The sequence below is a fragment of the Manis javanica genome, chromosome 6, assembly GCF_040802235.1.
Source record: "Manis javanica isolate MJ-LG chromosome 6, MJ_LKY, whole genome shotgun sequence".
NCBI lineage: Eukaryota > Metazoa > Chordata > Mammalia > Pholidota > Manidae > Manis > Manis javanica.
This window is the reverse complement of record NC_133161.1, coordinates 78,444,952-78,470,365: the sequence shown is the minus strand read 5'-3', so window position 1 is coordinate 78,470,365 and position 25,414 is coordinate 78,444,952. Positions and strand designations below refer to the sequence as shown.

The 25,414-nt window shown below is 35.8% G+C and overlaps 1 protein-coding gene across 1 annotated transcript in view; it reads right to left on the bottom strand.

The window, feature by feature from the left end:
- The window catches only part of SEMA3D (semaphorin 3D), a 206,377-nt gene that overhangs the window by 33,424 nt on the left and 147,539 nt on the right, over nt 1–25,414 (bottom strand). The window contains exons 9-11 of the mRNA XM_037021701.2: nt 22,637–22,751; nt 21,453–21,522; nt 18,587–18,731 (exon numbers count right to left, since the gene is read on the bottom strand). Coding sequence (XP_036877596.1) covers nt 18,587–18,731; nt 21,453–21,522; nt 22,637–22,751 — 330 coding nt within the window. The remainder of the gene's footprint in view (nt 1–18,586; nt 18,732–21,452; nt 21,523–22,636; nt 22,752–25,414) is intronic.

Genomic DNA, 25,414 nt, shown 5'->3' with positions numbered 1-25,414 from the left:
CAAAGCAATCCTGAGAAGGAAGAATAAAGTAGGGGGGATCTCACTCCCCAACTTCAAGCTCTACTACAAAGCCATAGTAATCAAGACAATTTGGTACTGGCACAAGAACAGAGCCACAGACCAGTGGAACAGATTAGAGACTCTAGACATTAACCCAAACATATATGGTCAATTAATATTTGATAAAGGAGCCATGGACATACAATGGCAAAATGACAGTCTCTTCAACAGATGGTGCTGTCAAAACTGGACAGCTACATGTAGGAGAGTGAAACTGGACCATTATCTAACCCCATACACAAAAGTAAATTCAAAATGGATCAAAGACCTGAATGTAAGTCATGAAACCATAATACTCTTAGAAAAAAACATAGGCAAAAACCTCTTAGACATAAACATGAGTGACCTCTTCTTGAACATATTTCCCCGGGCAAGGAAAACAACAGCAAAAATGAACAAACGGGCCTATATTAAGCTGAAAAGTTTCTGTGCAGCAAAAGACACCATCAATAGAACAAAAAGGAACCATACAGTATGGGAGAATATATTTGTAAATGACAGATCCAATAAAGGCTTGACATCCAAAATATATAAAGAGCTCACCCACCTCAACAAACAAAAAACAAATAATCCAATTAAAAAATGGGCAGTGGAACTGAACAGACAGTTCTCCAAAAAAGAAATACAGATGGCCAACAGACACATGAAAAGATGCTCCATATCGCTAATTATGAGAGAAATGCAAATTAAAACCGCAATGACATATCACCTCACACCAGTAAGGAAGGCTACCATCCAAAAGACAAACAACAAGAAATGTTGGTGAGGTTGTGGAGAAAGGGGAACCCTCCTACACTGCTGGTGGGAATGTAAATTAGTTCAACCATTGTGGAAAGCAGTATTGAGGTTCCTCAAAATGCTCAAAATAGACTTACCATTTGACCCAGGAATTACACTCCTTGGAATTTACCCTAAGAATGCAGCACTCATGTTTGAAAAAGACAGATGCACCCCTATGTTTATCGCAGCACTATTTACAATAGCCAAGAATTGGAAGCAACCTAAGTGTCCATCAGTAGATGAATGGATAAAGAAGATGTGGTACATATACACAATGGAATATTATTCAGCCATAAGAAGAAAACAAATCCTACCATTTGCCACAACATGGATGGAGCTAGAGTGTATTATGCTCAGTGAAATAAGCCAAGTGGAGAAAGAAAAATACCAAATGATTTCACTCATCTGTGGAGTATAAGAACAAAGGAAAAACTGAAGGAACAAAACAGCAGCGGAATCACAGAACCCAAGAATGGACTAACAGGTACCAAAGGGAAAGGGACTGGGGAGGATGGGTAGGTAGGGAGGGATAAGGGGGGGAAGAAGAAAGGGCATATTATGATTAGCATGCATAATGGGGGGTGGGAGAAAGGGGAGTTCTGTACAACACAGAGAAGACAAGTAGTGATTATACAACATTTTGCTATGCTGATGGACAGTGACTGTACGGGGGTTTGTGGGGGGGACCTGGTATATGGGAGAGTCTAGTAAACAGAATGTTCTATCTGTAATTGTAGATTAATGATAAAAAAAAAAGAAAGAAAAGGGGGATTACTCCTTGATTGGATAAAACTAACTGCAAATCACCAATTAATGCATGCTTTAAATATCCTTAATTTTGATAATTTAAAGGGTGTCAGATGATCAGCTATGGAAGTACATTTTTCTGATAATATTCCTTTCTCTTAAAAAAAAAAAAGGCAGTTCCTGTGTGGTGATCTCCAATAAGTTCTTCACAATGGTATAAAGGGCATATCAAAGTGTGGGCAAAGGGTTAGTTTGTGTTTATACAGAGGAATCAAAGCCTAATTTGGCTACCCAGAAAACGAATTAAGATATGATATGAAGAACTTCCAACATCAACATTCTCTGGAAGAGTTATTCCAGAAGATGATCATCAAAAAAACTTCAACAAAGATCCTGGTGCTGTTGCAGTTGTACCTGCATTCATCCCACCTGTTCCTGGACTTGCCATTGGAATGAAGGAGATATGTAAGCTGGCCTGTGCATACAGTAATACAACAAATTTGACTGGATCTATACTGTCAGAACTCAACTAAGAATTAGAAGAAGTGCAAGTTGCAGCACTCCAAAATCTTGCAACTATAGACTATCTACTGTTAAAAGAACATATGGTATGTGAACAGTTCCCAGGAATGTGTTGTTTTAATTTGTCTGATTTTTCTCAAAATATTCAAATTCAGTTAGACAATATCTATTATATCATTGATAAGTTTTCACAAATGCCTAGGGTGCCTAACTGGTTTTCTTGGTTTCACTGGATATGGCTGGTAATTGTAGGTCTGCTTTGGTTATGCAGCTATATTCCTATTATGTTAAGGTGTGCACGCAATTTTATTAGTAATTTAAAACCTATACATGCTTATGTTACATTACAAGAAGATATGTCAAAGAAATAATCAATCTTCCCATGTTTTCTTCCATCTGCTACTTCTATAGCTTCTCTTCTTCCTTCATAATTACAACTCCTAAGTAGAATTCGTGCCTCATATAGAAATTACCGAGTATCATAATTCTTCCAAGTGGTAAAGATACCTCAAGACAAATGCCGGGCATAGAAGACACAGGGCATAAATCTGCAAAGAAGTAAAAAGCTAACCTTTTCAAACAATATTGCTTCTCTCTTACTTTCCAACTTTACATTTCCCTGTACGGCCCCAGAAGATGACTGGTTAGCCAGAGACGGGTAAGATTCCTCAAGGGAGGAACAACCTAAGACAGGCACAGTCGCAGGGGCGCCATCAGGTGAGAAATTGGGGATCAACAGAGGTGAGGCTTAGAAACTCACCCCCCGTTTTGAGAAAAATCTTGTGCATCCATGGATGTTTTGTTGCCCTTGTCTATCTTGGATTAATACTTAGTCTATAGGCACACACCTGATCATCTACATTTGCCCTCTTACAGCACTAAACTATGTTTTCTACCTTTATCTTGCATCTACCTACCACTTCAGCATTTTATTAAAAATAATAATAATAATAATAAGGGAGAAATGTGGGATTCACATATAAATCAAGTTTAAAAATCAAATGAATAATCATAATTGACCTGATTGTTTATAGTTCATGATGTGTGATCAAATCCTAAAGTTTCTGTGATGACTGCCCTTGCACTGTTCACCATGTTAGAACTTATTCACTATGTAAGAACTTGTTCACCATGTAAAAACTTTTTCGTTATGCTTCAGAAGATTGGAGACTGTTGAGAATTAGGCTTGGGGTTGATTAATGATTGTGCATTGAGTCCCTTATACAGAATTTTATTGTTGTTAACAACCATATGATCAATAAATATGAGAGCTGCCCTCTCGAAAAAAAAAAAATTCCTTGTTAAAGAGCCTTAATAGTTTGGCATCATAATTATCTAGTTTTTATAACTGATTTAACTGTGAACAATTCAATAGCTCTTCTCCTAAAGGATCTGTGGAGGAACCCTCAGGGAATTTTTCACTTCTGTCTAAAATTGCCTCTTACGTGTCTTTTAGTATTTACTAATTCAATAGTTAGCATTCCCTGCCCCCTGGTGGTAAAAGTAAGAAGTTCAAACAAGTACAAATTCAATAAATTTGATGTCTTTACCCAAAGAACATGAATAAAGAGGAAATTATTTTATAGTTTGATGGGGTTTTTTTTCAGCCACTATCTTATTTCTCACATACTATGTCTATTTTATTACTTCAGTATATTTTAGGAAGTTACCACAGATGTAACAATTCTGTTATCACATTGAATACTTAATGAACTAATACAGACATTTGTTATGGAAAACTGGCTATACGATGCAAGGATAGAAAATAAAATTAGTAACAATAAGAAAAGTTTGTAAGAAAGTATTGTTTTTCCCCTATTTGAGTTTTTAGATAAGTTGGAAGCAAAATCTCCACTGAACTGAGACATTTATACCAGGTACTAATGAGAATCTTGTCAAGGCAAGGCTTCAAAACTGTACTCTACAGTCAAAACATCCTAAAGCGGGGCTTTCTTATTGGAACTAAAGATATTGGAGTTAATCACAATATATGACCCTGACTTCAAATTTTACAGTAATAAAATCATAATGGCTCACTGACGTAGAAGAAACATCAAAGAAGTTGTACTGGTTAGAAATATCCTAGGATGTTAGCCAACTGGCAATTACCTATATATATTCTTAACTGGGTGCTAGTCTAAAGAAGTGAGTCTGTCTTCAGTCATTATTTCTAGTACTTAGCCCTCGACTTTTACCAGCTCAATAATGGAAAGAACCTTATATTAAACATTAAGCTATAATTCAAATGGATATGGAGCTCAGATGATACAAAGTTCTTGCCCAATTACAGGCTGCATGTTAGAAGCTCAAAGGCAATTCATATAGTAGGCTCACAGCTTATGATGTGTGCAGTACAACTGGTTGGTCTGTCTCGAAAATCAAAGCAGAAGCATCATTTGCCAGCATCACATTTTTGAAACAGCCCTCCAACTTAAAAAGAAAAAAAAAATCTCTTTTGAGTCTGCAGCTGTAGTTATGCAGTGGCCAAACATCAAAAGAAATAATATCATGACATTCAAGCCACAGTTTTTCATATCAAATCTTCAAATAATTAGAAATTTTAATGTGAGAAAGTATAGATGAATGAAGATATGCACATTTAGCAAAGCAACAAACATGACAGTTTTCCTCATTGCTCACCTCTGACAAAAAGGTTTAAGTGTAATCAAATCTAAGAAAAAGGAGAGAAGGAAAACCTGGTTTCTATTGACTATTATAAAATGATCTTTGAAAATGTCTTTTTTCTATGGCAGCTTTCCCTCATGGCATGCTGCCAGTGTTTGGCTAAGATCTTTATCGTCTAAGTTGCCGGGCATGATGTCTCAGGTCTAAGTCTCCATTATGCTTTTACAAATGAAAGCGATTTGGTACAGTTACTCCCTGAGGTTTAAGATAGTACAGTTTGAACCAAATACTGTTATTGTAGTACACTAAAAACTATTGGAATTTTCCTTTGATATCATATAGCTGTGTAGCACACAGACCTAAAAATAGCTTGAGATGCCAACCAAATATCCAGATAAGAGTAAAGTAGACAGAAAAAATTCCACAAAGGAAGAAGAGAATGTGTGGGAAACTGCTTCCGCTAAAGCAAATGATCGTGTTCAATTATTTTCCTTCAAAAAAATCATAGGAAATTTCCTAGTGCAGGTATACATGCCAGGTATTAAAAATCCAGTGAAGTTTTCTCTGTATGCATATACTTTTAATTTCTACGTATTAACACAGCCATCTGAATATGCTGTTGAGGCCCATTTATTTCTGCTGCCAGCTTTCTAACATGTGCCAGACTTTCAACCTTTTAGCTCCTAGGACTGTGGAAAATACATCAGGGAATTTATCTGTGTCTCCATCTACTGTTTTGAAAAACTAAGACAGTTTGAAATTTGAGAGGGGGGGAAAAGAAAGGGAGCTATCACTCAAACTTTAAAAAGTCAGTCAGTACTTTGTTGGAAACAATACAGGCACAAGATTGTAAGTCAGAGAAAAGAAACCTGCCAGGGAGCCGCTGAGCTGAGAGGCTAACTCAGCAGCAAAAAGCCCAGGCCCAGTGCCTCCCTGGGAAGGCCGGTGCCCCGCTGTCCAGCTGTGATCATGTTATGCTTGGGGGGTGCTGCATGTCTGTACATGGCCTTGAGTAGTAAAATGGGAAGCAATAGATGAGGGGAAATAAATGGGTTTTATCCAATGAGGGAAATTTGTTCCTTGGAAAGGCACCACACAGCTGTTAAGTTTTGTCCCCCTGCTGCTTCAAGCTATTCTCTACAGGTTGCAGTTTCCTTTTAAACAAATCAGAGGAATGACTAATGTAAAGAAAGACAGGGCACAAGGAAAGACTGAGCAAGGCTTTCATTTCGGCAAACTAAATGGCTTTCATTTCAGAAAAATAAACTAAATATGTAAGGAAATTTGATTTTTCATTTATAAAGTAAAAATTGCAATTTAATAGGTGCAATCCTATCCCTTTGCTTATTCATCTAAAAATCAATTTATAACAGATATAGACAAGGATAGATAATGAACAAGAGAACATGTTCATTATCAGAGATGGAAAGGCTGGGGGGCAAGGGGGCAAATACAGAGGTAAATTTATATCTTTTCCTTTATTTTTTGAAGTTCCCTGTCTTGTAGAGGAATTTCTATACCAGAAAAAGGAAAACACTATTGAACAATAGTAAGTAGCCTGGAATTTGGATAATTTTATTTTATTTTGTCTTTTTTTAATTGACGTACAAACAATAAAATGCACAAATTTAGGTGTACAGTTTGAAGAACCTTATTTTAAAAGAGAATATTGGCTCTGTGGAAAAGAAAGCTGAAAAACAGTTGAAAAAAATTGATGGTCAGAAATTAATTGTCTCTCAACATTTCAGAGAAATTATATGCTAGATACAGTTAAAGGAAAATGATGGTAATAGTTTGTCATATACTGCCCACGGTGTAATTAGATTTAGGAACTTCAAGTCAGGAGACCCATATTCTACCCCTAACCCTGCTTCTCCATCCTAGAATAAAAAGCCCAAAAGATTTAGAATTAAAAACGTTCTCTAAATCTGGATGTGGTGACAAAGTAGCAGTTTGTTATCTCATTAAGTGGAAGGTCATGCAGTGCACAAATGTTGGTGAGAAAATAAAACTGAATTTAATAGGACAGAAATGCACCTATGAGCCAGTGCTACATAATAAGATTTTTCCCAAAGTTTTCCACTGAGTATAGATTAATTAGGAAAGCCTTACTTAAAACAAAACAAAACAAGTAAAACAAACTGTTAGCCATATTCCTCAGATGCATGAATGAGAAGATATTGTAAGAAGACACAGTGAGGGAATTCTTCCATCATGTTTTAGTCCCATTTGTAAGACTATTACAGTCTAACACTATTAAAATCAAAAGAAATTTTAAGATACTATTTTTGAGTTACATGTTTTTCTTTTGCACACTTACTTTTGAAATCAACCTGATCATTCATTTTCTGCAATACAATCAGGAAAATCCTTCCTGGGGCCAGCCCAGTTTATAACCCAGATCTAACTTAGAGGATCAGCAAAGACACAGAATTCTATCATCAGTTCTATGAAAATGATGTGTCATGGGAGAATATCATCACCCAAGCCAAATATTTTAGGTAGATTAGGAAGGGAAAACAGGGTTCCCAAAAGGTGCTGGAAGTTGTGGATTCCATGGTCATCTCAAATCCCAGCTGCTGAGAACAGAAGCCAAGGTAAAACTTGGAATGTCTCAGCAATCATTCTAGTACTAGGTGAAGTACCATTACATATATCCAGTTATTGAACATTATATAATATTATCCTACGATACAATCTCTCCAGGATTTGCTTTTTTGGAGCAAAATCATAAATCAATCTCAGTTAAGACAGTGATGCTTTGATATGTCAGAGTAAAAACAGCCTTTTTAAAACAGATGGCTATGCAGGGACCCAGAGCTGGTCCAAGGTAGCATATCTGGTAAGATAAAGTTTCCAGTGGACCTGGAATCAAAAGAACTTTGTTACTTTTCAATCTTTCATAGTGTTAGAATGATTAATAATTTGGTGGGAAACAAATAAGGACTTTTAGACATATCCTCATTCACAGCCACAGTCTGGGAGATTTTATCTCACAGCAGAGGACAATAAAGACCCTACTGCAAAGGGAGAAACTGCTTAGCCTTTACTTTTGATTTACTTTAGAGAAAAACCCATGTGAGGAGGTGTATGTGGTAGGGCTTCTTATTTAAACAAAAATCTGAAATGTCAAAGAAGGGAGAGATTTCATTATTTTACATATGGTGGTAGTTGAAAAACCACTTAACATTTTTTTTGTTAATAGGCTGGTTAAATTAAATAGCTGATTGATTAATATGTGGATATGACTTGAGTTCCTAAAACAGAATTGGAGAGGGGAGATGTTTTCAGGGATTTGAGATTTAACAATTCTTAGTCAGTTTTACAAGACATTTTAATATTTTCTTCTGTTTTTGTCTCTAAAAGGACAAGCACACATTATCTATACTCAGAAATACACAATGGAGAGGGAATAAATAGAAAGAAGCAAGTTAGCTTAATGGCTTTGATATTTCATGTGACTTAAAATCAAACAACCCCCCCATCAATAATGACAACAATAAGAAGAATTAGAGCTGAAAATGAACATTTATCCAATGTGTCCAGTGTCAGATAGTGTAAGAGGCAGAGCTGGGGTGAGAAGTCAAGTCTGTAAGTATACAGTCCAAGATGCTTTTTGTCATGTCATGGTGTTCCTTGAAACATGGCTTTGTGTCAAATGTTTGAACCAAGAAATTCACAGGAATGCTCAGAACCACCATGTACCTCACCTTTTCACAGGACCTATATACAAAGAAGAGGTTTTGCTGGTGTTTAAGCTATTAATGGGTATTACAATGTGTTTGTTATTCACCAGTGTACACATAGTAAATTTAAGCTGTGAAATTAAAAGAGAATGCCTCTACCTACCTCTTTTTGCTCACTACCAAAAGATGGAGCCTTAGTTGAAAAATTCACATCTAAGTTTTGACTATTAAAAGTAAGGCTAAAACAGTAGACTTGTAAACACTGAGAAGTGATTGATGGGTAACATGGGGGAGGGGCTGGGGTGATGTGTGGGGTGAGTGATAAAGGGGCACAAAATACTCAATCATAATATAAGTTGGTCACAGTGATGGTAGTACAGCATAGAGAATATAGCCAATGATTCTGTAACATCTTCATATGTTGACAGATAGTAACTGCCCTAGTGGGGGTGAGGACTTCATAATATAGGTAACTGTTGAACCACTGTGTTGTACACTTGAAATCAACATAAGATTGTGTATCAATGATACATCAATAAAATAAAAAGCTCTAAGGGGAAAAAAAAAGTAAGGCTAAACCAAACAAAAATGGAAAGCAAAAACATTTAACAATAAAAGTGGTTACTATATGGGGGAAAATGGAATTTAAAAATGAATAGTTATTTTTACAAAATTAGAGGTTTAGAAATTGTCAAAAACAGTGGCAAAATGACTCAAGAGTACTGAAACATACATTTCTTAAATATTTGCACTTGGGAAAGAAGTAATTTGCACATTTTGATATTGTGAATAGCACTGCAAGAACATGGGGTGTTAATCTCTTTTCAAGATCCTGTGCTAATCAGTCCTTCCAGATTCTTTTGGATGAATACCCAGAAGTGGGCAGACTGTATCATATCATAGTTCTGTTTTTATTTTTTTGAGGAACCTTTATCTTGCATGTGGAAATAACCTAACTGTTCTAATGAATGGATACAAATATGTCATTATGTACATTATGTACAAATACGTCATTATGTACAATACTTTTCAGTCTTGAAAAGGAAAGAAATCCTGCAATATGTGACAACACAGATGAACGTGGAGGACATTAGGCTAAGTGACACATTAGGACATCAGGACAGTCACAGGAGACAAATTGCATCATTCCATTTATGTATATAAAGTGGCCAAACTCATGGAAGCAATGAATAGAACTGCAGTTGTCAGGGGCTGGGGGGGATGGAAAATAGGAAGTCACTCAGCAAAGGGTATGCAACTTCAGTTCCACAAGATGAATACATTCTAGAGATCTGCTGTACAGTATTATAGCCTGGAGGTCATAATACAGTATTGTACACTGAAAAATCTGTTAAGAAGGTAAATCTCATGCCAAAAGTGCTTCTCACCTTTTTGATAAGAGAATGGTTTAAACACTGAAACTCACTTTCAAGTAAACATTAAAAAATATTTAACATTTATGCATAAATCATAAAAATTCCTTATTACCAAAGAATAAAACTACAGATTTAATCTTTCACAATAAATCAAACACCAGAACTGAAATCTTCTGCCTTTAAAACTCTTCCTCAGATTCTGAGTTTCCTAGTAGCTAGTTATTTTTGACTTGACCTTGGTTTAGTTTCTGTATCTGACCTGTATTACTCACTGTATGGTAGATTCTTCCATACTTAATTTCACTTGGAACTTTTATTACCAAGACCAGCAATTTAATAATGATAGAAAAAGTCTATCTGAACAAAAGACAGTTTGTTCAGACATTCTATTGGACACCAGAGGGCAGAAGAATCCCTTGCAGAGAAGGAATTGTATAAATGTACCCTTGATTTTCCAGGCTTATAAACATTGTAGGGCAGTGGTATCACTGGAAGGCTAAGAGTTTAGATTTGACTTTTGTCACGGCGAGTATAGAATTCTGTCAAAACTAAGAAGTTGTACATTCGGAGTTTCACACTCTAGAAGCTGTAGTGTTTATTCACCAAAGTAATGACGTTAACAGAAAGCACTGCTGGAAGACAGAATTCAACCTTAATTGTGAGATGGATGAGAAAACATAAATTCAAAGGTGGTTTTTAAATTATCTATTTTAAAATGTTAGCTGAAGTGTAAGGTAGCTTTCAGTAAAGATTCTGACATTTCATAGAGAGCAAATTATTCAGCAATGCTTTTATTAAAGATGTGTTCCCCTGAACTGAAGTAAAAGAAATGACAAGTGGCAATAAGCTTTCAAAACTTCATTATTATTTGTGCAGAGAACAGATCAATCCCTGGGGAAACAATGTAAGGTTCTTCTTGGTTATTCACCATTATCTCTCTGAAAGTAGAATGGCGTGGACATTAATAGCATTTAATTTGGAGTCAAGTAGACCTAAATTTAATCTCAGTCTCAACCACTTCCCAAAGTATAATACCAGGAACATGCATTTACCCTCATCGGACTCTTTTTTTAGTCATAAAATTGAGATAATAATAGCTACACTATTATGTTGTAAGACTGTATTGAGACAACATATAAGTCCTTATTACTGTGTCTGGATCATAAGGTTTGTTCAACAATAGTTTTCAACTAAAATTTCTGAATTGGAAGTTTTTAGAAAATAAGACACAGCTTCACTTAAATAAAAATTACTGAAATCAGACTGCTTAAAAGAACAGATGTGAGAAATGTCAGGAGATGATGTAAAAATTTTAGGTAGTGCATTCAACAGTATGCCAATCAGGAATATGAATGTTAGACAATATTAAAAAATAAAGGAGAGAAGGCTGGTCAGAAAACCCCGACATCCCTCTTCATTCTGTAGTGTTTGCAATTTGATATTGAGAAAGTTATTTAGCTATTCTGGGCATTGGTTTTCTCTTCTGTAAAACGAGGGTGAATTATGTGGTCTCTATCATCCATTCCAGCTCTTGGATTCTCAAATTTTACAAATGTAGTTACTTGATACTCCGTGAAATATAATTACAATGATTTTATGAATATGAGTTATTTAAAATAGTAAAGTTAGTTTATTGAAAGCATATTTGAGTAATAGATTTTCACATCAGATATATGATGTTCCTAACTTCAACATCAGCCATCCAAATATAATGTGGAAAATCTGAGCATTAGCATTCTGTACACATATAAAGCAAGACATCATTTTTAAAATTACTAGAAGTAAGGATGCAAAGACGTTATACATTTATGTATGATTTCAGACAATTCCAATTTGGTCATAGTGATTTCAGAGAGAATTTAAAAGTAAACAGTTACTTGGAAATAACACATCCTTTGGCTACTGTAGCCTCCCTGAGGCTGAGTGGACATCACTATTCTTACACAGAACCAATTGGAAAAGGTTGGTCAATGAAAAATAATTTGAAAATACCCCAGTATTATTGTTTTACATTTCTAAAACTGACTTGTATGGGTGCTCCCCATCTAAAACCAGCATAGATATCATCTGAGTTTAGTTTAGAATGGCAAGAAAAAACTCTCTTTGCAACTAAAACTACCAAGTAAAATAACTCTGACAGTAACTTGGATATTTTTTTTTAAATCCAAGTTTTACAAAAATAACATAATCTACTTGATAAAAGAAAGTGTTCTGCTAGAGTCCTTCTGAAGGAGACTGTGTCTTTCTATCTTGTCACCACTGGCCCAAATACATGCTATAGATAAAAGATTACAGATCCTCCATGACTTACAGTGGGGTTATGTACTGATAAATCCATTGTAAACTGAAAATATTGTAAGCCAAAAATGCAGTTAGTGCACCTAACCTATACAGAACATCATAGCTTAGCCTAGCCTACCTTAAACATGTTCAGGAACACTTACATTAGGCTAGAGTTGGGCACAATCATATAACACAAAGCCTATTTTATAATAAAATGTTCAATAACTCATGCAATTTATTGAATCCTATACTTAAAAGGAAAACAGCATAGTTGTAGGGGTACAGAATAGTTGTCAGCACATTGGTTATTGATCCTCATGATCATGAGACTGACTGGGAGTTATGGCTCATAGTGGCTGCCCAGCATGACAAGACAATATTAAACTACTTATCCCTGGTCTTGAAAAAGATCAAAATTGAAAATTTGAAGTATTGTTTCTACTGGATGTGTATAGCTTTTGCACCACTGTAAAGTTGAAAAACTGTTAAGTGGAACCATCGTGATTTGGGGACTCTTGGTGGTTACAAGACATAACTTTCAAAGCTTAGCTTCAGGTCCAAATGTGTTACACATTTAAAAAAGCATAGGAATTCTATGAGAAATACTGATGTTCAGAAAGGATAAAGGAATAACTCTGCTAAATGGTACTTCCCTATGTCTGGTAATATTTTCCTTCTCTAAATTGTTCAAAAGGAAAAAAAATGTAAAGTATTTATTTGGTAGTGTGGATACAGCCTATTCCCCAGATAATTTTGAACTCTTCAAGAAAATAACCACAGTGTAAACAACTTATGTTTTGAGTACTCAGCAGCAAAGATTGGTCTATTTACCAAATGTGGTGTTTCTTTTCTCATTGATGAAAAACTCTCTTCACTGACATGAATATTTTACCACTGGGGGTGGGGATTGGGTGTTAACCTATCACATTTTGAAGAAGTGGCTGTGAACTTATGAGGAGAATCCTGTAATATGTGAGTTGTCTTTAAATTTCATATGGCAATCACATCCTCAGGCAGGAGCAGGGAAGTAGTGAAACCACCTCAAACCCTCACCATAATTAGGAAATAATGCAATCTGGCATCAGTTTGTGGTCTTTTTGACAGTTAATTTCAATTTCTTAGTATTACAAGAATCACATACTGTATATATGTATGCAAATAATTTTCTACAATTAACGTGGATGGTTTCAATCTTTAGTAACATACAGATACTGAAAATGTTTTTTTTAAATGGCCTCAGTGGTCAATGTTTATTTTTTAAAGCAAACACATGTAGAAACAGCTCAGAAGGTTACACTAGTCTATGATATTTAATCCAAGAAGCCTGGTATGATAAAATTTCCCCAGCTAGAGGTCTGAATTTTAATCAATCTCCTAAAAATAGAAGAAACACATATAAATGTTCTCTCTATATCCATTTTACATAAAATATATATAGTATATGAAATATGCATATATATATTAATATATATTCACATATAAAAATATGTAGAGAGAGAGGTGGAGCCAACATGGTGGTGTGAGTAGGACAGTGGGAATCTCCTTCCAAAAACATATATATTTTTGAAAATGCAACAAATACAACTAATCCTAAAAGAGAGACCAGAAGACACAGAACAACAGCCAGACTATATTCACATGTGCGAGAGCCCAGCGCCTAGTGAAAGGGGTAAGATACAAGCCCCGGCCCAGCGGGACCCGAGCGCCCCTCACCCCAGCTCCCGGCGGGAGGAGAGGAGTCAGAGCCGGGAGGGAGAGGGAGCCCAGAACTGCTAAACACCCAGCCCTAGCCATCCGCACCAGAGCGCAGACACAGTGCATGCGTGGAGGGCATATATGGGATCCCAAAATGGATCGAAGACCTGAATGTAAGTCATGAAACCATTAAACTCTTGGAAAAAAACATAGGCAAAAACCTTTTAGACATAAACATGAGTGACCTCTTCTGGAACATATTTCCCCGGGCAAGGAAAACAACAGCAAAAATGAACAAGTGGGACTATATTAAGCTGAAAAGCTTCTGTACAGGAAAAGACACCATCAATAGAACAAAAAGGAACCCTACAGTATGGGAGAATAGAATATATTTGAAAATGACAGATCCGATAAAGGCTTGATGTCCAAAATATATAAAGAGCTCACATGCCTCAACAAACAAAAAACAAATAACCCAATTAAAAAATGGGCAGAGGAACTGAACAGACAGTTCTCCAAAAAAGAAATACAGATGGCCAACAGACACATGAAAAGATGCTCCACATCGCTAATTATCAGAGAAATGCAAATTAAAACTACAATGAGGTATCACCTCATTGTAAGGATGGCTGCCATCCAAAAGACAAACAACAACAAATGTTGGCAAGGCTGTGGAGAAAGGGGAGCCCTCCTACACTGCTGGTGGGAATGTAAATTAGTTCAACCATTGTGGAAAGCAGTATGGAGGTTCCTCAAAATGCTCAAAACAGACTTACCGTTTGACCCAGGAATTCCACTTCTAGGAATTTACCCTAAAAATGCAGCACTCAAGTTTGAGAAAGACAGATGCACCCCTATGTTTATCGCAGCACTATTTACAATAGCCAAGAATTGGAAGCAACCTAAATGTCCATCGGTAGATGAATGGATAAAGAAGATGTGGTACATATACACAATGGGATACTACTCAGCCATAAGAAGAGGGAAAATCCTACCATTTGCAGCAACATGGATGGAGCTGGAGGGTATTATGCTCAGTGAAATAAGCCAAGCAGAGAAAGAGAAATACCAAATGATTTCACTCATCTGTGGAGTATAAGAACAAAGGAAAAACTGAAGGAACAAAACAGCAGCGGAATCACAGAACCCAAGAATGGACTAACAGGTACCAAAGGGAAAGGGACTGGGGAGGATTGGTGGGTAGGAGGGATAAGAGGGGGGAGAAGAAAGGGGGTATTAAGATTAGCATGCAGAATGGGGGGGTGGGAGAAAGGGGAGGGCTGTACAAAACAGAGAAGACAAGTAGTGATTCTATAACATTTTGCTATGCTGATGGACAGTGACTGTAAAGGGGTTTATAGGGGGACTTGGTATAGGGGAGAGCCTAGTAAACATAATATTCTTCATGTAAGTGTAGATTAATGATAACAAAAAAAAAAAGAAAGAAAGAAAAGGGGGATTACTGGATTACTCTCTGATAAGATAAAACTAACTGTAAATCAACGATTAATGCATGCTTTAAATATCCTTAATTTTGATCACTTAAAGGGTGTCAGATGATCGGCTGTGGAGGTACATTTTTCTGATAATATTCCTTTCTCTTAAAAAAGAAAAAAAGCAATTCCTCTGTGGTGACCTCCAATGAGTTCTACAAAATGGTATAAAGGGCATATCAAAGTGAGGGCAAAGGGTCTGTTTGTGTTTATACAGAAGATCAAAGCCTAATTTGGATACCCAAAAAATGAACTGAGACACGATATGAAGAAGAACTTCCAACATCAGCACTCTCTGGAAGACTCATACCAGAAGATGATCATGAAAAAACCTCAACAAAGATCCAGGCGCTGCTACAGCTATAGCTGCATTCATCGCACTGGTTCCTTGACTTGCCATGGGAATGAAGAAGGAGATGTCTAAGCTGGCCTGTGCATACAGTAAAACAACAAATTTGACTGGATCTATACTGTGGGAACTCAACCAAGAATTAGGAGAAGGGCAAGTTGTAGCGCTCCAAAATCTTACAACTACAGACTATCTACTGTTAAAAGAACATATGGGATGTGAACAGTTCCCAGGAATGGGTTGTTTTAATTTGTCTGATTTCTCTCAGACTGTTCAAGTACAGTTGGACAATATCCATCGTATCATAGATAAATTTTCACAAATGCCTAAGATGCCTAACTGGTTTTCTTGGTTTCACTGGAGATGGCTGGTAATTATAGATCTGCTTTGGTTATGTAACTGTATTCCTATTATGTTAATGTGTGTAAGCAATTTAATTAGTAGTTTAAAACCTATACATGCTTGTTACTCTACAAGAAGATATGTCAAAGAAATAATCAATCTTCCCATGTTATCTTCCGTATGCTCCTCCTATAGCTTTTCTTCTTCCTTCCTAGTTACAATGCTTAAATAGAATTCGTGCTTCATATTGAATTTACCGAGTATCATAATTCTTCCAAGTGGAAAAGATACCTCAAGACAAATACTGGGCATAAAAGCCACAGGGCATAAATCTGCAAAGAAGTAAAAAGCTAACCTTTTCAAACAATATTGCCTCTCTCTCACTTACCAACTTTACATTTCCCTGTATGGCCCCGGAAGATGACTGGTTAGCCAGAGACGGGTAAGATTCCTCAAGGGAGGAACAACCTAAGACAGGCACAGTTGCAGGGGGGGCCATCAGGTGAGAAAATGGGGATCAACAGAGGTGAGGCTTAGAACCTCACCACCCCCTACCCCCCCCGTTTTGAGAGAAATCTGCTGCATCCGTGGATGTTTTATTGCCCTTGTCTAGCTTGGATTAACACATAGTCTACAGGCACACACCTGATCATCTACATTTGCTCTCTTACAACATTAAAGTATGTTCCCTACCTTTATCTTGCATCTACCTACCACTTCAGCATTTTATTAAAAATAATAATAATAATAATAATAATAATAATAATAATAAAGGGAGAAATGTGGGATCCACATATAAATCAAGTATAAAAATCAAACGAATATTCATATTTGACTTGATTGTTTATAGTTCATAATGTGTGATCAAAACCAAAAGTTTCTGTGATGACTGCCCTTGTACTGTTCATCATGTAAGAACTTATTCACTATGTAAGAATTTGTTCACCATGTAAGAACTTGTTCGTTATGGTTCAGAAGATTGGAGACTGATGAGAATTAGGCTTGGGGTGGATTAATGATTGTGCATTGAGCATTGACTCCCCTATACAGAATTTTATTGTTGTTAACAACTATTTGATCAATAAATATGAGAGATGCCCTCTCAAAAAAAAAATATATATATATATATACACATATATGTATATGCATTCAGTATATATATTCAATATGTATATATTCAATGAAAGATCTACATGGAAGGGGAAATATAATTTAACACTAAAAGTCTCTAATATAGTACCAGGATTCAAAGGTCAGATTCTGCTGCCTGAGTATCTGGATTTAAAACTCAGCTGCACCACTCCCTCGCTTTGTGACCTCGGGGCAGTGGCTACCTATCTGCGCCTGAGACTGCTCATCTGTGAAACTCATAGCAAAAACACTTGCTAGTAAAAACACTTGCTTCTGAGAGTCGTTATGAAGATTAAGATTTGTAAAGCCTTTCAAAGAGTACCTGAATGCCCTAAGAGCACCTATACTCTGTAATACTGTTAAAAACAAAAATAACACAAGTAGAGCTTTTACATTTAAAGAAAATAAAAGTCCTGAAAAATCATATTATTTGAAAAAAAACCCCACAAATGTGATTACATTATAATCAGTCCAGAAAACATCTCTAAAACATATTTATGTTAAAAAATTATGAAAAGGAAAATACACAAGTTTGCACAGTGTATTTCCCAAGTTTAATTATATTAGGCTATGTGACTGGAAGATACAAAGAGAATTTAGAAAGCCTAGCTACCAACTGTTTTCCCTTGACGAACATATGGAGAGACAAAACTCAGAATTAAAAGGATTAACAATTTTTCAATTAGTATTTTAGACCTCATGGTAGAAATATTCATAATAAATCTTAAATGAAAAATTAAGCATTTTGCCCTTTATATTACATCAACTAACCAATCCTAAAGTATTTAAATAACTTAAAACTGGTTGAATTAAATCAACAAAACAAAACAAAAGCCTATTTATAATGCACATGTAGATTTTAAACGACAAAGTTTTTTTTTTAAACATATGCATAAGCTCTAAAACCCATTTATTACTTGTTTCATCTGTGCTTTAAACATCATTTATACTACTTGAATAGAATTTTGGACTCAGGATTCTCTAGGTCTTTTCCCCATGTACAGTATGGGTATAATTCCATGGTGCAATATAGTAAGAAAAGACAAATGTATAACAAGAAAGGACATCCAAACACAAAATTAGCCATTATTACTGATGTGGTGTTTTTAAAGTGGGGAGTTGAAGACTCTAGCTCTATGTAGAGCTGTTTGTGGGGAACAAACACTTACTTGGCATTTTCATCTAGCATGGGTTATTTGTCATTTTAGATATTAAATCATTTTAATGATTCTATAGACTTAGGATAAGAACTATATACTAAGCACAGTCTGCTCCTTACGATACAGTGCATTGTTTCCAATAGTACTTAAAATTCTTACTCAAAAGAAAACAAGTTCCAATGAAGGATGAAAATGCTAATACATCACTATAAATAAATAACAGGTACTTCAAAAAGCACAGTATATTTTGCTGTAGTCGAGAGCATAGTTTATTATAACAGAATCAGGAAGAGAATATGGGCTTAAAAAATAATTTATTATTAAATTGGATACATACTGTGCCAGGTCGGGGATAAGGAATTCTTCCATCATACTGTACCCAACGATGGTCTGCACTTTCCTTATGAGCATATGGACCATTAAAAACTGCTCTGATATCAGCCATGCTATACACACAAACAGCAGAGCCTTGGAAGATAGAGCTAAAAGAAAGCAACATGATTCAATCATTCACTGGCTTATTCAGTGCACATTTTTTGAGCACATACTATAACCAGGTGCTACAGACACATTCATTTGGCACACTGTATTTGATGGGTGCTACAGATAAAATGTGCTTATGTCCCCAAGGAGCATATAGCCAAGTAATCCTGAATAAAATGTGATGACAGTTACGTTATAGGAAATTTTAGTAAACTAAGCAAGCATGCAGCTACCCAATACAGGGCTGCCTGGTAAGTTTTCAAGGAGCAGGTGGCATCTGATTCATGCTGATAGATAAATAGGAAATTACCTAGAAAAACTGGAGAATAGAAAGGAATATGAGGGAATGATTATTATATTTATCTACATGCTCTTGAATTTTATTTGAAGTTATTGGGCATGATGCCTTCTAAAGAAATTAAAACATAAAATAGATTACCTAATTTTTCTAATATTTAGATATTGAAGTAATAAAGATCTCATTTATGTTTTCTTAAAGTGTCTGTAAATACTGCCTATTAATAATTTCCTCATACAATTTTTATTAATTTCAGAAAATGTCAAAGCAGTCTTTTTTGCTCCTTCTTCAGTTCCTGAGTTCATATATGTAACTTATCTGATGTTGAAGATTAATCATATCACTCAGGATTGGAGCACACATAATTAAGATGCAGAAAAACTCTACAAATGGAAATTCTACAAATTTTTTCAGACTACTGATGAAACCTGTCAGTGCTGTTATCAGGTTTTCTATTTTTTTGTTTATTTGTTTCTGGAAGTTAAAAGACATTTTCTTTGAGTTTAAAACTTTCAGCGATTCCTGTTTTTAAAAACGAGGTTGCCCTTTATGATCTAAGAGGCATATCACGTCAGCACTACACAAATAAGCTAAGGATTTTCAAGCATGAATAAGTCAATAATAAATATTATTGGAATAACATTAATGTGAAGCATCAGGAGCTTACAGTACACGGGCAGCCAGGAAAAAACCTAGCTGCTAAGAAGGAAGGTGATGTTCCTGTACTAATCACATGATCTGCCTACACTATTTCAAAGGAATGACACGTCATGCTTAATGGCATTGCTATTATTGCAGATTAATTACACCTTATTGGACAAAGGATGTGACATGCATCCCGACATTACCTCACTCTTCAGGGCTCATTAAAAATAAAATAATAAAGTACACCAAGAACAAAGAGATATCTTGTAACTTCACACTCTGGGTGGGCAGAAACTTGGTAGGAGTAAAAAAGAACTATCTTGGGGCTACATTTTCCTGGCACATATCTATGCTGTGTGTGTGGAATACACATGACTTTAAAGAAAGTTCTCTGAATGGAAAGATGCCAAGAGAAGTTGGGCTGAGATACTTAACCTGAGGGCAACAGACACTTGCTCTCCTTCTACCTTTTTAGTTCAGATAAAATTAGCAGAAAAATGGAACCCAAATAGCAGCTTCTCAAGGTATCTTCTTTATTCTCATAAGAAAGCATTCACATTCTGTATCTTATAATTAACCAAATAGGATTTTGTTTTCTGACATATCCTGAACCAATAGGACATTTGAGACTACTGTTATGAAGTACAAAGTGAACTAAATGAGGGTAATGCCACAGAAAATAAGTTATAATCTGCCTACAAGATATTTTAATAATTATTCAAAAGAAGACCATAAGACCCCCTCTCTAGTAATAATACCAACACTGCTAATTCCTCTAATACTAATATCAGTATACATAGGTAAGGATTGATAGTAGAGCTGGGAATAACGAAAAGTATTTCAAAGAATGTACTATAGACAGTAGGACGTAACAGGAATAAGGAGGTACTTTGAACAAGGTCAAATGTAAATTATTGAAGTAAATAAAATTAATGTAAATAAAATTAAGTAGGCTCCACATATTCTTTGAAAAAGTTTCATAAATGCTAGGATGACTTTTAAGGAATTCACAGTGTCTCAATAAGTACAGGATAGTATTATGCACAAAGACAAGAATACAGGAGTAGAAATTAAGAAAATACCTTTAGTTTTTGTCACTTTTGCTACTATTTGGCTCCTCTTCTTTGTGCAAGTAATACAAACTTCCTTTGCCTCAATTATTAGAGCAGTGATGATATAGTGAAAACAACAGCCTAACTCCCATCTTTGTAAGTCAAAAGGGAAGTGCAAATAAGATAGAATGTGGTAACATTTTAAAAGTCAGGAGTATCCCATCTCATGACTGCACCCTAGTCAATGACTAAGTCATGTATTTCTTTAGTACTATCTCTATGTCACCCAGCTTGACCTATTATTTATTATGATTAATATATGTAAATGCCTTTGTAATATATGCACACACCTTTGTATGGAAATTCACCTCAAAGATACACTTGTTTATACAGAGAATAGCACATGTACAAGGTTGGTCATTGAAGCATTATGTGTACTAGTAAAGAACTGCAAACAATATAAAGTCTATATATTGGGGACTGACTAAATAAAGCATGGTGATTAACACAGGGGATAACCTGTGGATGTAAAAAGAAAAAAGAGATTTTATGTGTTGATATTGAAAGATTTCCAGGAAACACTAATTAAAAAAAAAGATAAAATTTTTTAAATGTGCTATTTTTTCACACAAAAGGAGGGAACAAAAAAAGAATATCTAACTATATTTTTTTACATGCACATAATAAATCTCTTGAAAGGATTACAAGCATTATTTTTAACTTACCTGGTTGTGGTAAAGACACCATATACTACAGGATTTCTTTCATCTCTTGTGGGGAGTAAGTAAATGTCTTCTGTTAATGGGAAAAAAATAATGATTCAATGTGTTTTTATTTTTTCAGTATTACTTGTTCCTTCTTTAATAATTCAATATTTCTGAGACTATAAGCAGTATATAAAATGAAGATAAAAGTGAAAATAGTTATATTATGACATAAATTAAGTACAAAAACTTATTTTCTTACTAATTGTGTGACATTGAGTGGGACATTTAACCTCTGAGGTGTTTACTTCGATAACCTATAAATGGGATTCTTGGTTCGATAATCTCCACGATGGTTTCCAGTTAGTGGTGTATGATTTCATATAGTATAGAAACAGAAATGTAGTTTATTTTTACCCTACAATATAAAAGGTATTATCCTGCAATTCAATTATCTATTTGTTGACAATGTGAAAATAGCTACACAAATTCGTTATGTGGCATTACTTGTGTAATCACTTGAGCAGTATTGATATTAAAGTATGTGTAAATAATACCCTTTAAAGATTATTTAAGATGTGAACATGGTTATTACAATATGAGAGAGCATCTATGAATACTGAATATATACTTTAGTACTATAAAATACAATACTGACATAATCCTTTTTACATTGCATGGCAAAAACAAAAGTTCAAAAGATAAAAGCTAATGATGCTAACTTTATATACAGCTGAAAAAAATTCCTTCTAGAGTAGAAAGGAGTAAAAAGGGAAAATGAAAGAGAAGAATCTAACCCTTCTCCAATTATCTTTTTTATTAAGGTGGGGGGACAATACACCAAATCTCCCATCTGCAGAATCAAGAACCAAAGTTCTGTCTGTCTGAACAATAGCTCCTTCCAAAGAAAAGACCACAGGGAGAAGAGATGTACTTTGTATTCCCAGAGCTAGTACTTTTTGTCTCCTGCTGCAATTTTGTTTCCCTCTTAACTCCAAGGACACTTAGAAAGCAAGGAGTTGCGTCATTACAATGTGCACCCAGACCTGGGGGCCTCTGCGTGTTCTGTGTGTGTGAATTTAGTAAGCATCACTCCTGCAAGCTGTATTGGGCTATACAGTCAAGGATTTGGGGTTCAAATAAAATAAACACTGGATTATTTGGGCATTAAGACCTTCTTAAGAAAAAAGAAACACTTGACTCACGAAGCTCATCAAAATAAGTATCTGCCCCATCATTTCCAGGAATCGAGCAAATCAATCTGGCTTTAAGAAATGTCGTCCATTTGTTTATCAGGCTGCGTTGTCCCCCAACATCATTCTGAAAAAAAGGAAAAAACACAGATATAGATTTACCAACATGATTCAGTCACCAGCTAACACTGGTGGCTATTGCAGGTAGTGTGTTATTAATGTCATTGTTTACAAAGACAGAGAGCCTATGATTTTAAGTTCTTGATTTTTCAAATAAGGGAAAAGGCAGTTTTGTGCATCACCATTAAATATTTTTCTCATGCTTAAATGAATGTAGTGTAAACAACATAGTTCTACTAAATAAGTAGATGCATGCAAAGCTCCAGGAAAAAAGGTAGGCTTGGAATCAAATCCCACCCCTGTCAATTTTTGCTCCATGACCTCTGTTTTATCATTGATAAAATCTGGTTAATTCCCTGGACTATAATTATTTTGGTGCTTAAGTAGAAAAACTGTGTGAAGTGCTTAGCATAGGGCCAGGCTACTTGTGTTGCCTACATATACTGTGCATATGATTAAGATCAATATTTGTATCCTTTAGAAACAGGCATTGGTATAGACTTTAAAATACTCTTTTCCAAAGTTAGTGCCCTACTAACTAAACAACAAGGCAACATAAATACATACAAAAGCAATCTTGTTTTAAATATTAATCTATATTTTTCCCTACTTTGTTTTAGTTTGAAATATTTCATGAAAAATGTTCTTTAGACATTTAGCAAAACAAATGTTTAAACCAATTCAATAGAACAGGGTTATGCTATTCAGTAAGTCATTGTAAAAAGATCTATTTCTTATTTTTATTTTAATACATCCTGTGAACACTAAATTAATATGATTTTTGTCTGACCTAGATCTGCTATGCTTATGATAAATGAATAGTATAATTGGTATAAATATTTAAGCACTTAATTTTTACTTACTAGTATTACTTAGGAGCCATTATTTACATGTAAGTAAAAATTATATAAAAACTTTAATTCTTCATGCAGTCTATGTTCTATAAAGTTAACAGATGTTCACTGTCAGATTTCAGGTCCTAGGACCTGACTTCCCTGTACTTCTTTTATCTCTGAAAATTAAATTAAATGAGCTGTTATTTGACTACTCCAAATTATTTGACTGAATCAAATTAAAATATCACTCCAAATGGGAGACCTCAAAGTTATATAAATAGCTGTTATTCCTGAAAAAAGGGGGAGGAGGACAGAGAGAGACCTCTTTTAGTATTGATGTGGGTAACATAGAAAACCAAATTATCAGATGATATAATGATAGCAATGAAACATATCTCAGAGGGCTCTTAGATTTGTGGGAGAGCTGAGAAGTCAAGTAAGGTTTGTGAGACCAGAGACGATAGCTATCTTTAGTCTTAACACCTAATAGCAAGGGTGTGATACGTGTTTTGCATCCCTCTCTACCAAAGTGACCCATGTTTTACATCCCTCTCTACTATAAAACAGACTAATTTTCATTAACTGCATTGTATAAATAATAATTATTATTTTCTTGACTCATTTAGGTTACACCAATTTAAAAAGAAGAATTTTAAAATTTAAATTCAAGAAAGTATTTCATATATGAACTAAAATTTGCACATAACAAACAAAATATCACATTTCACAGTTTGTATCATGTCTCCGTATCTTAATTTTTAAATGATTTCAAATCAATATGATTGTTGGCAGCCGCGCTCAGAAAATAGCGCCCAATGCAGGGCAGCCGGAAGGCCCCGAACTTCCTAATGACAAATCATCCCACACCACTAAACTACATGCTAATTGCGCCTTGGCATAAGGACCAATGAGACCCACCAAATTGTTATGCTAATAAGGCATATGGAGCCGCACCAACCAGGTCAGAGCATGAGAACTATATAAGCAAGCCTCTCCTTCCCCTCTAGGTCCTGCCCAACTCATTTGTTTCACAAAGAGCTGAAGAATAAAGCTTTCTGCAGAAGAATCCTGCTGTTGTTGCGTGCTGTTCTTGCCGGCGAGGACGGGGCGCGCGACAAGTGGTGCCAAAACCCGGGAACCAGAACATCACCGGCACAGGGAGGACCCTTCAGACATCTGGAGAGGATTCAGAACTGCAGGTCAGAAGAAAACCCGGAGGGGTAAGTTCCGAGAGGCCCCTGCTTTTTAGGATAATGGTTGATGGTTCTCTGTAAATAAGGAGGCACCATGGGGAATGCACAGTCATTAGTCACGGCGCTGCAGACAGCTCTCAAAGAACGAAACTTGAAGGTCTCCAGCAAAATCTTAGGATCTTTTGTGAAGGAGATAGACCGTGTGGCCCCCTGGTTCATTTGTTCAGGGTCCCTCTCAATCCCGAGCTGGGACAAACTGGGGAAAGATCTTGATAGAGAGGAGGAAGAAGGCAGCCTGAGGGGAGGCACCAGGCCCCTCTGGAAACTGATTAGAGCTTGTCTGCAAGATGAGAGGTGTGAAAGGGTAATAAAAGAAGGTCAGAGAGCATTGACAGATATCCAAGAGAGCATGTCAGAAACGGAACGGGAAACAGAGAGCGCGCGCGGCCGAAAAAAGGCCACAAAAACGAAAGTAAAGAAACCCCAGAGTGAGGGAGAAAGCCCGCCTAGGGCAAAAGCGAAAGAGCCCCGAGAAGCGAGTGACGATCGCCTTGGAGAAAATAGTAAATACCCCTGGAAAGAGTTGAGGGACCTCCAACTCTCCAATAGGGAATCTGAGGAAGAATTAACGTCCGCAGAGG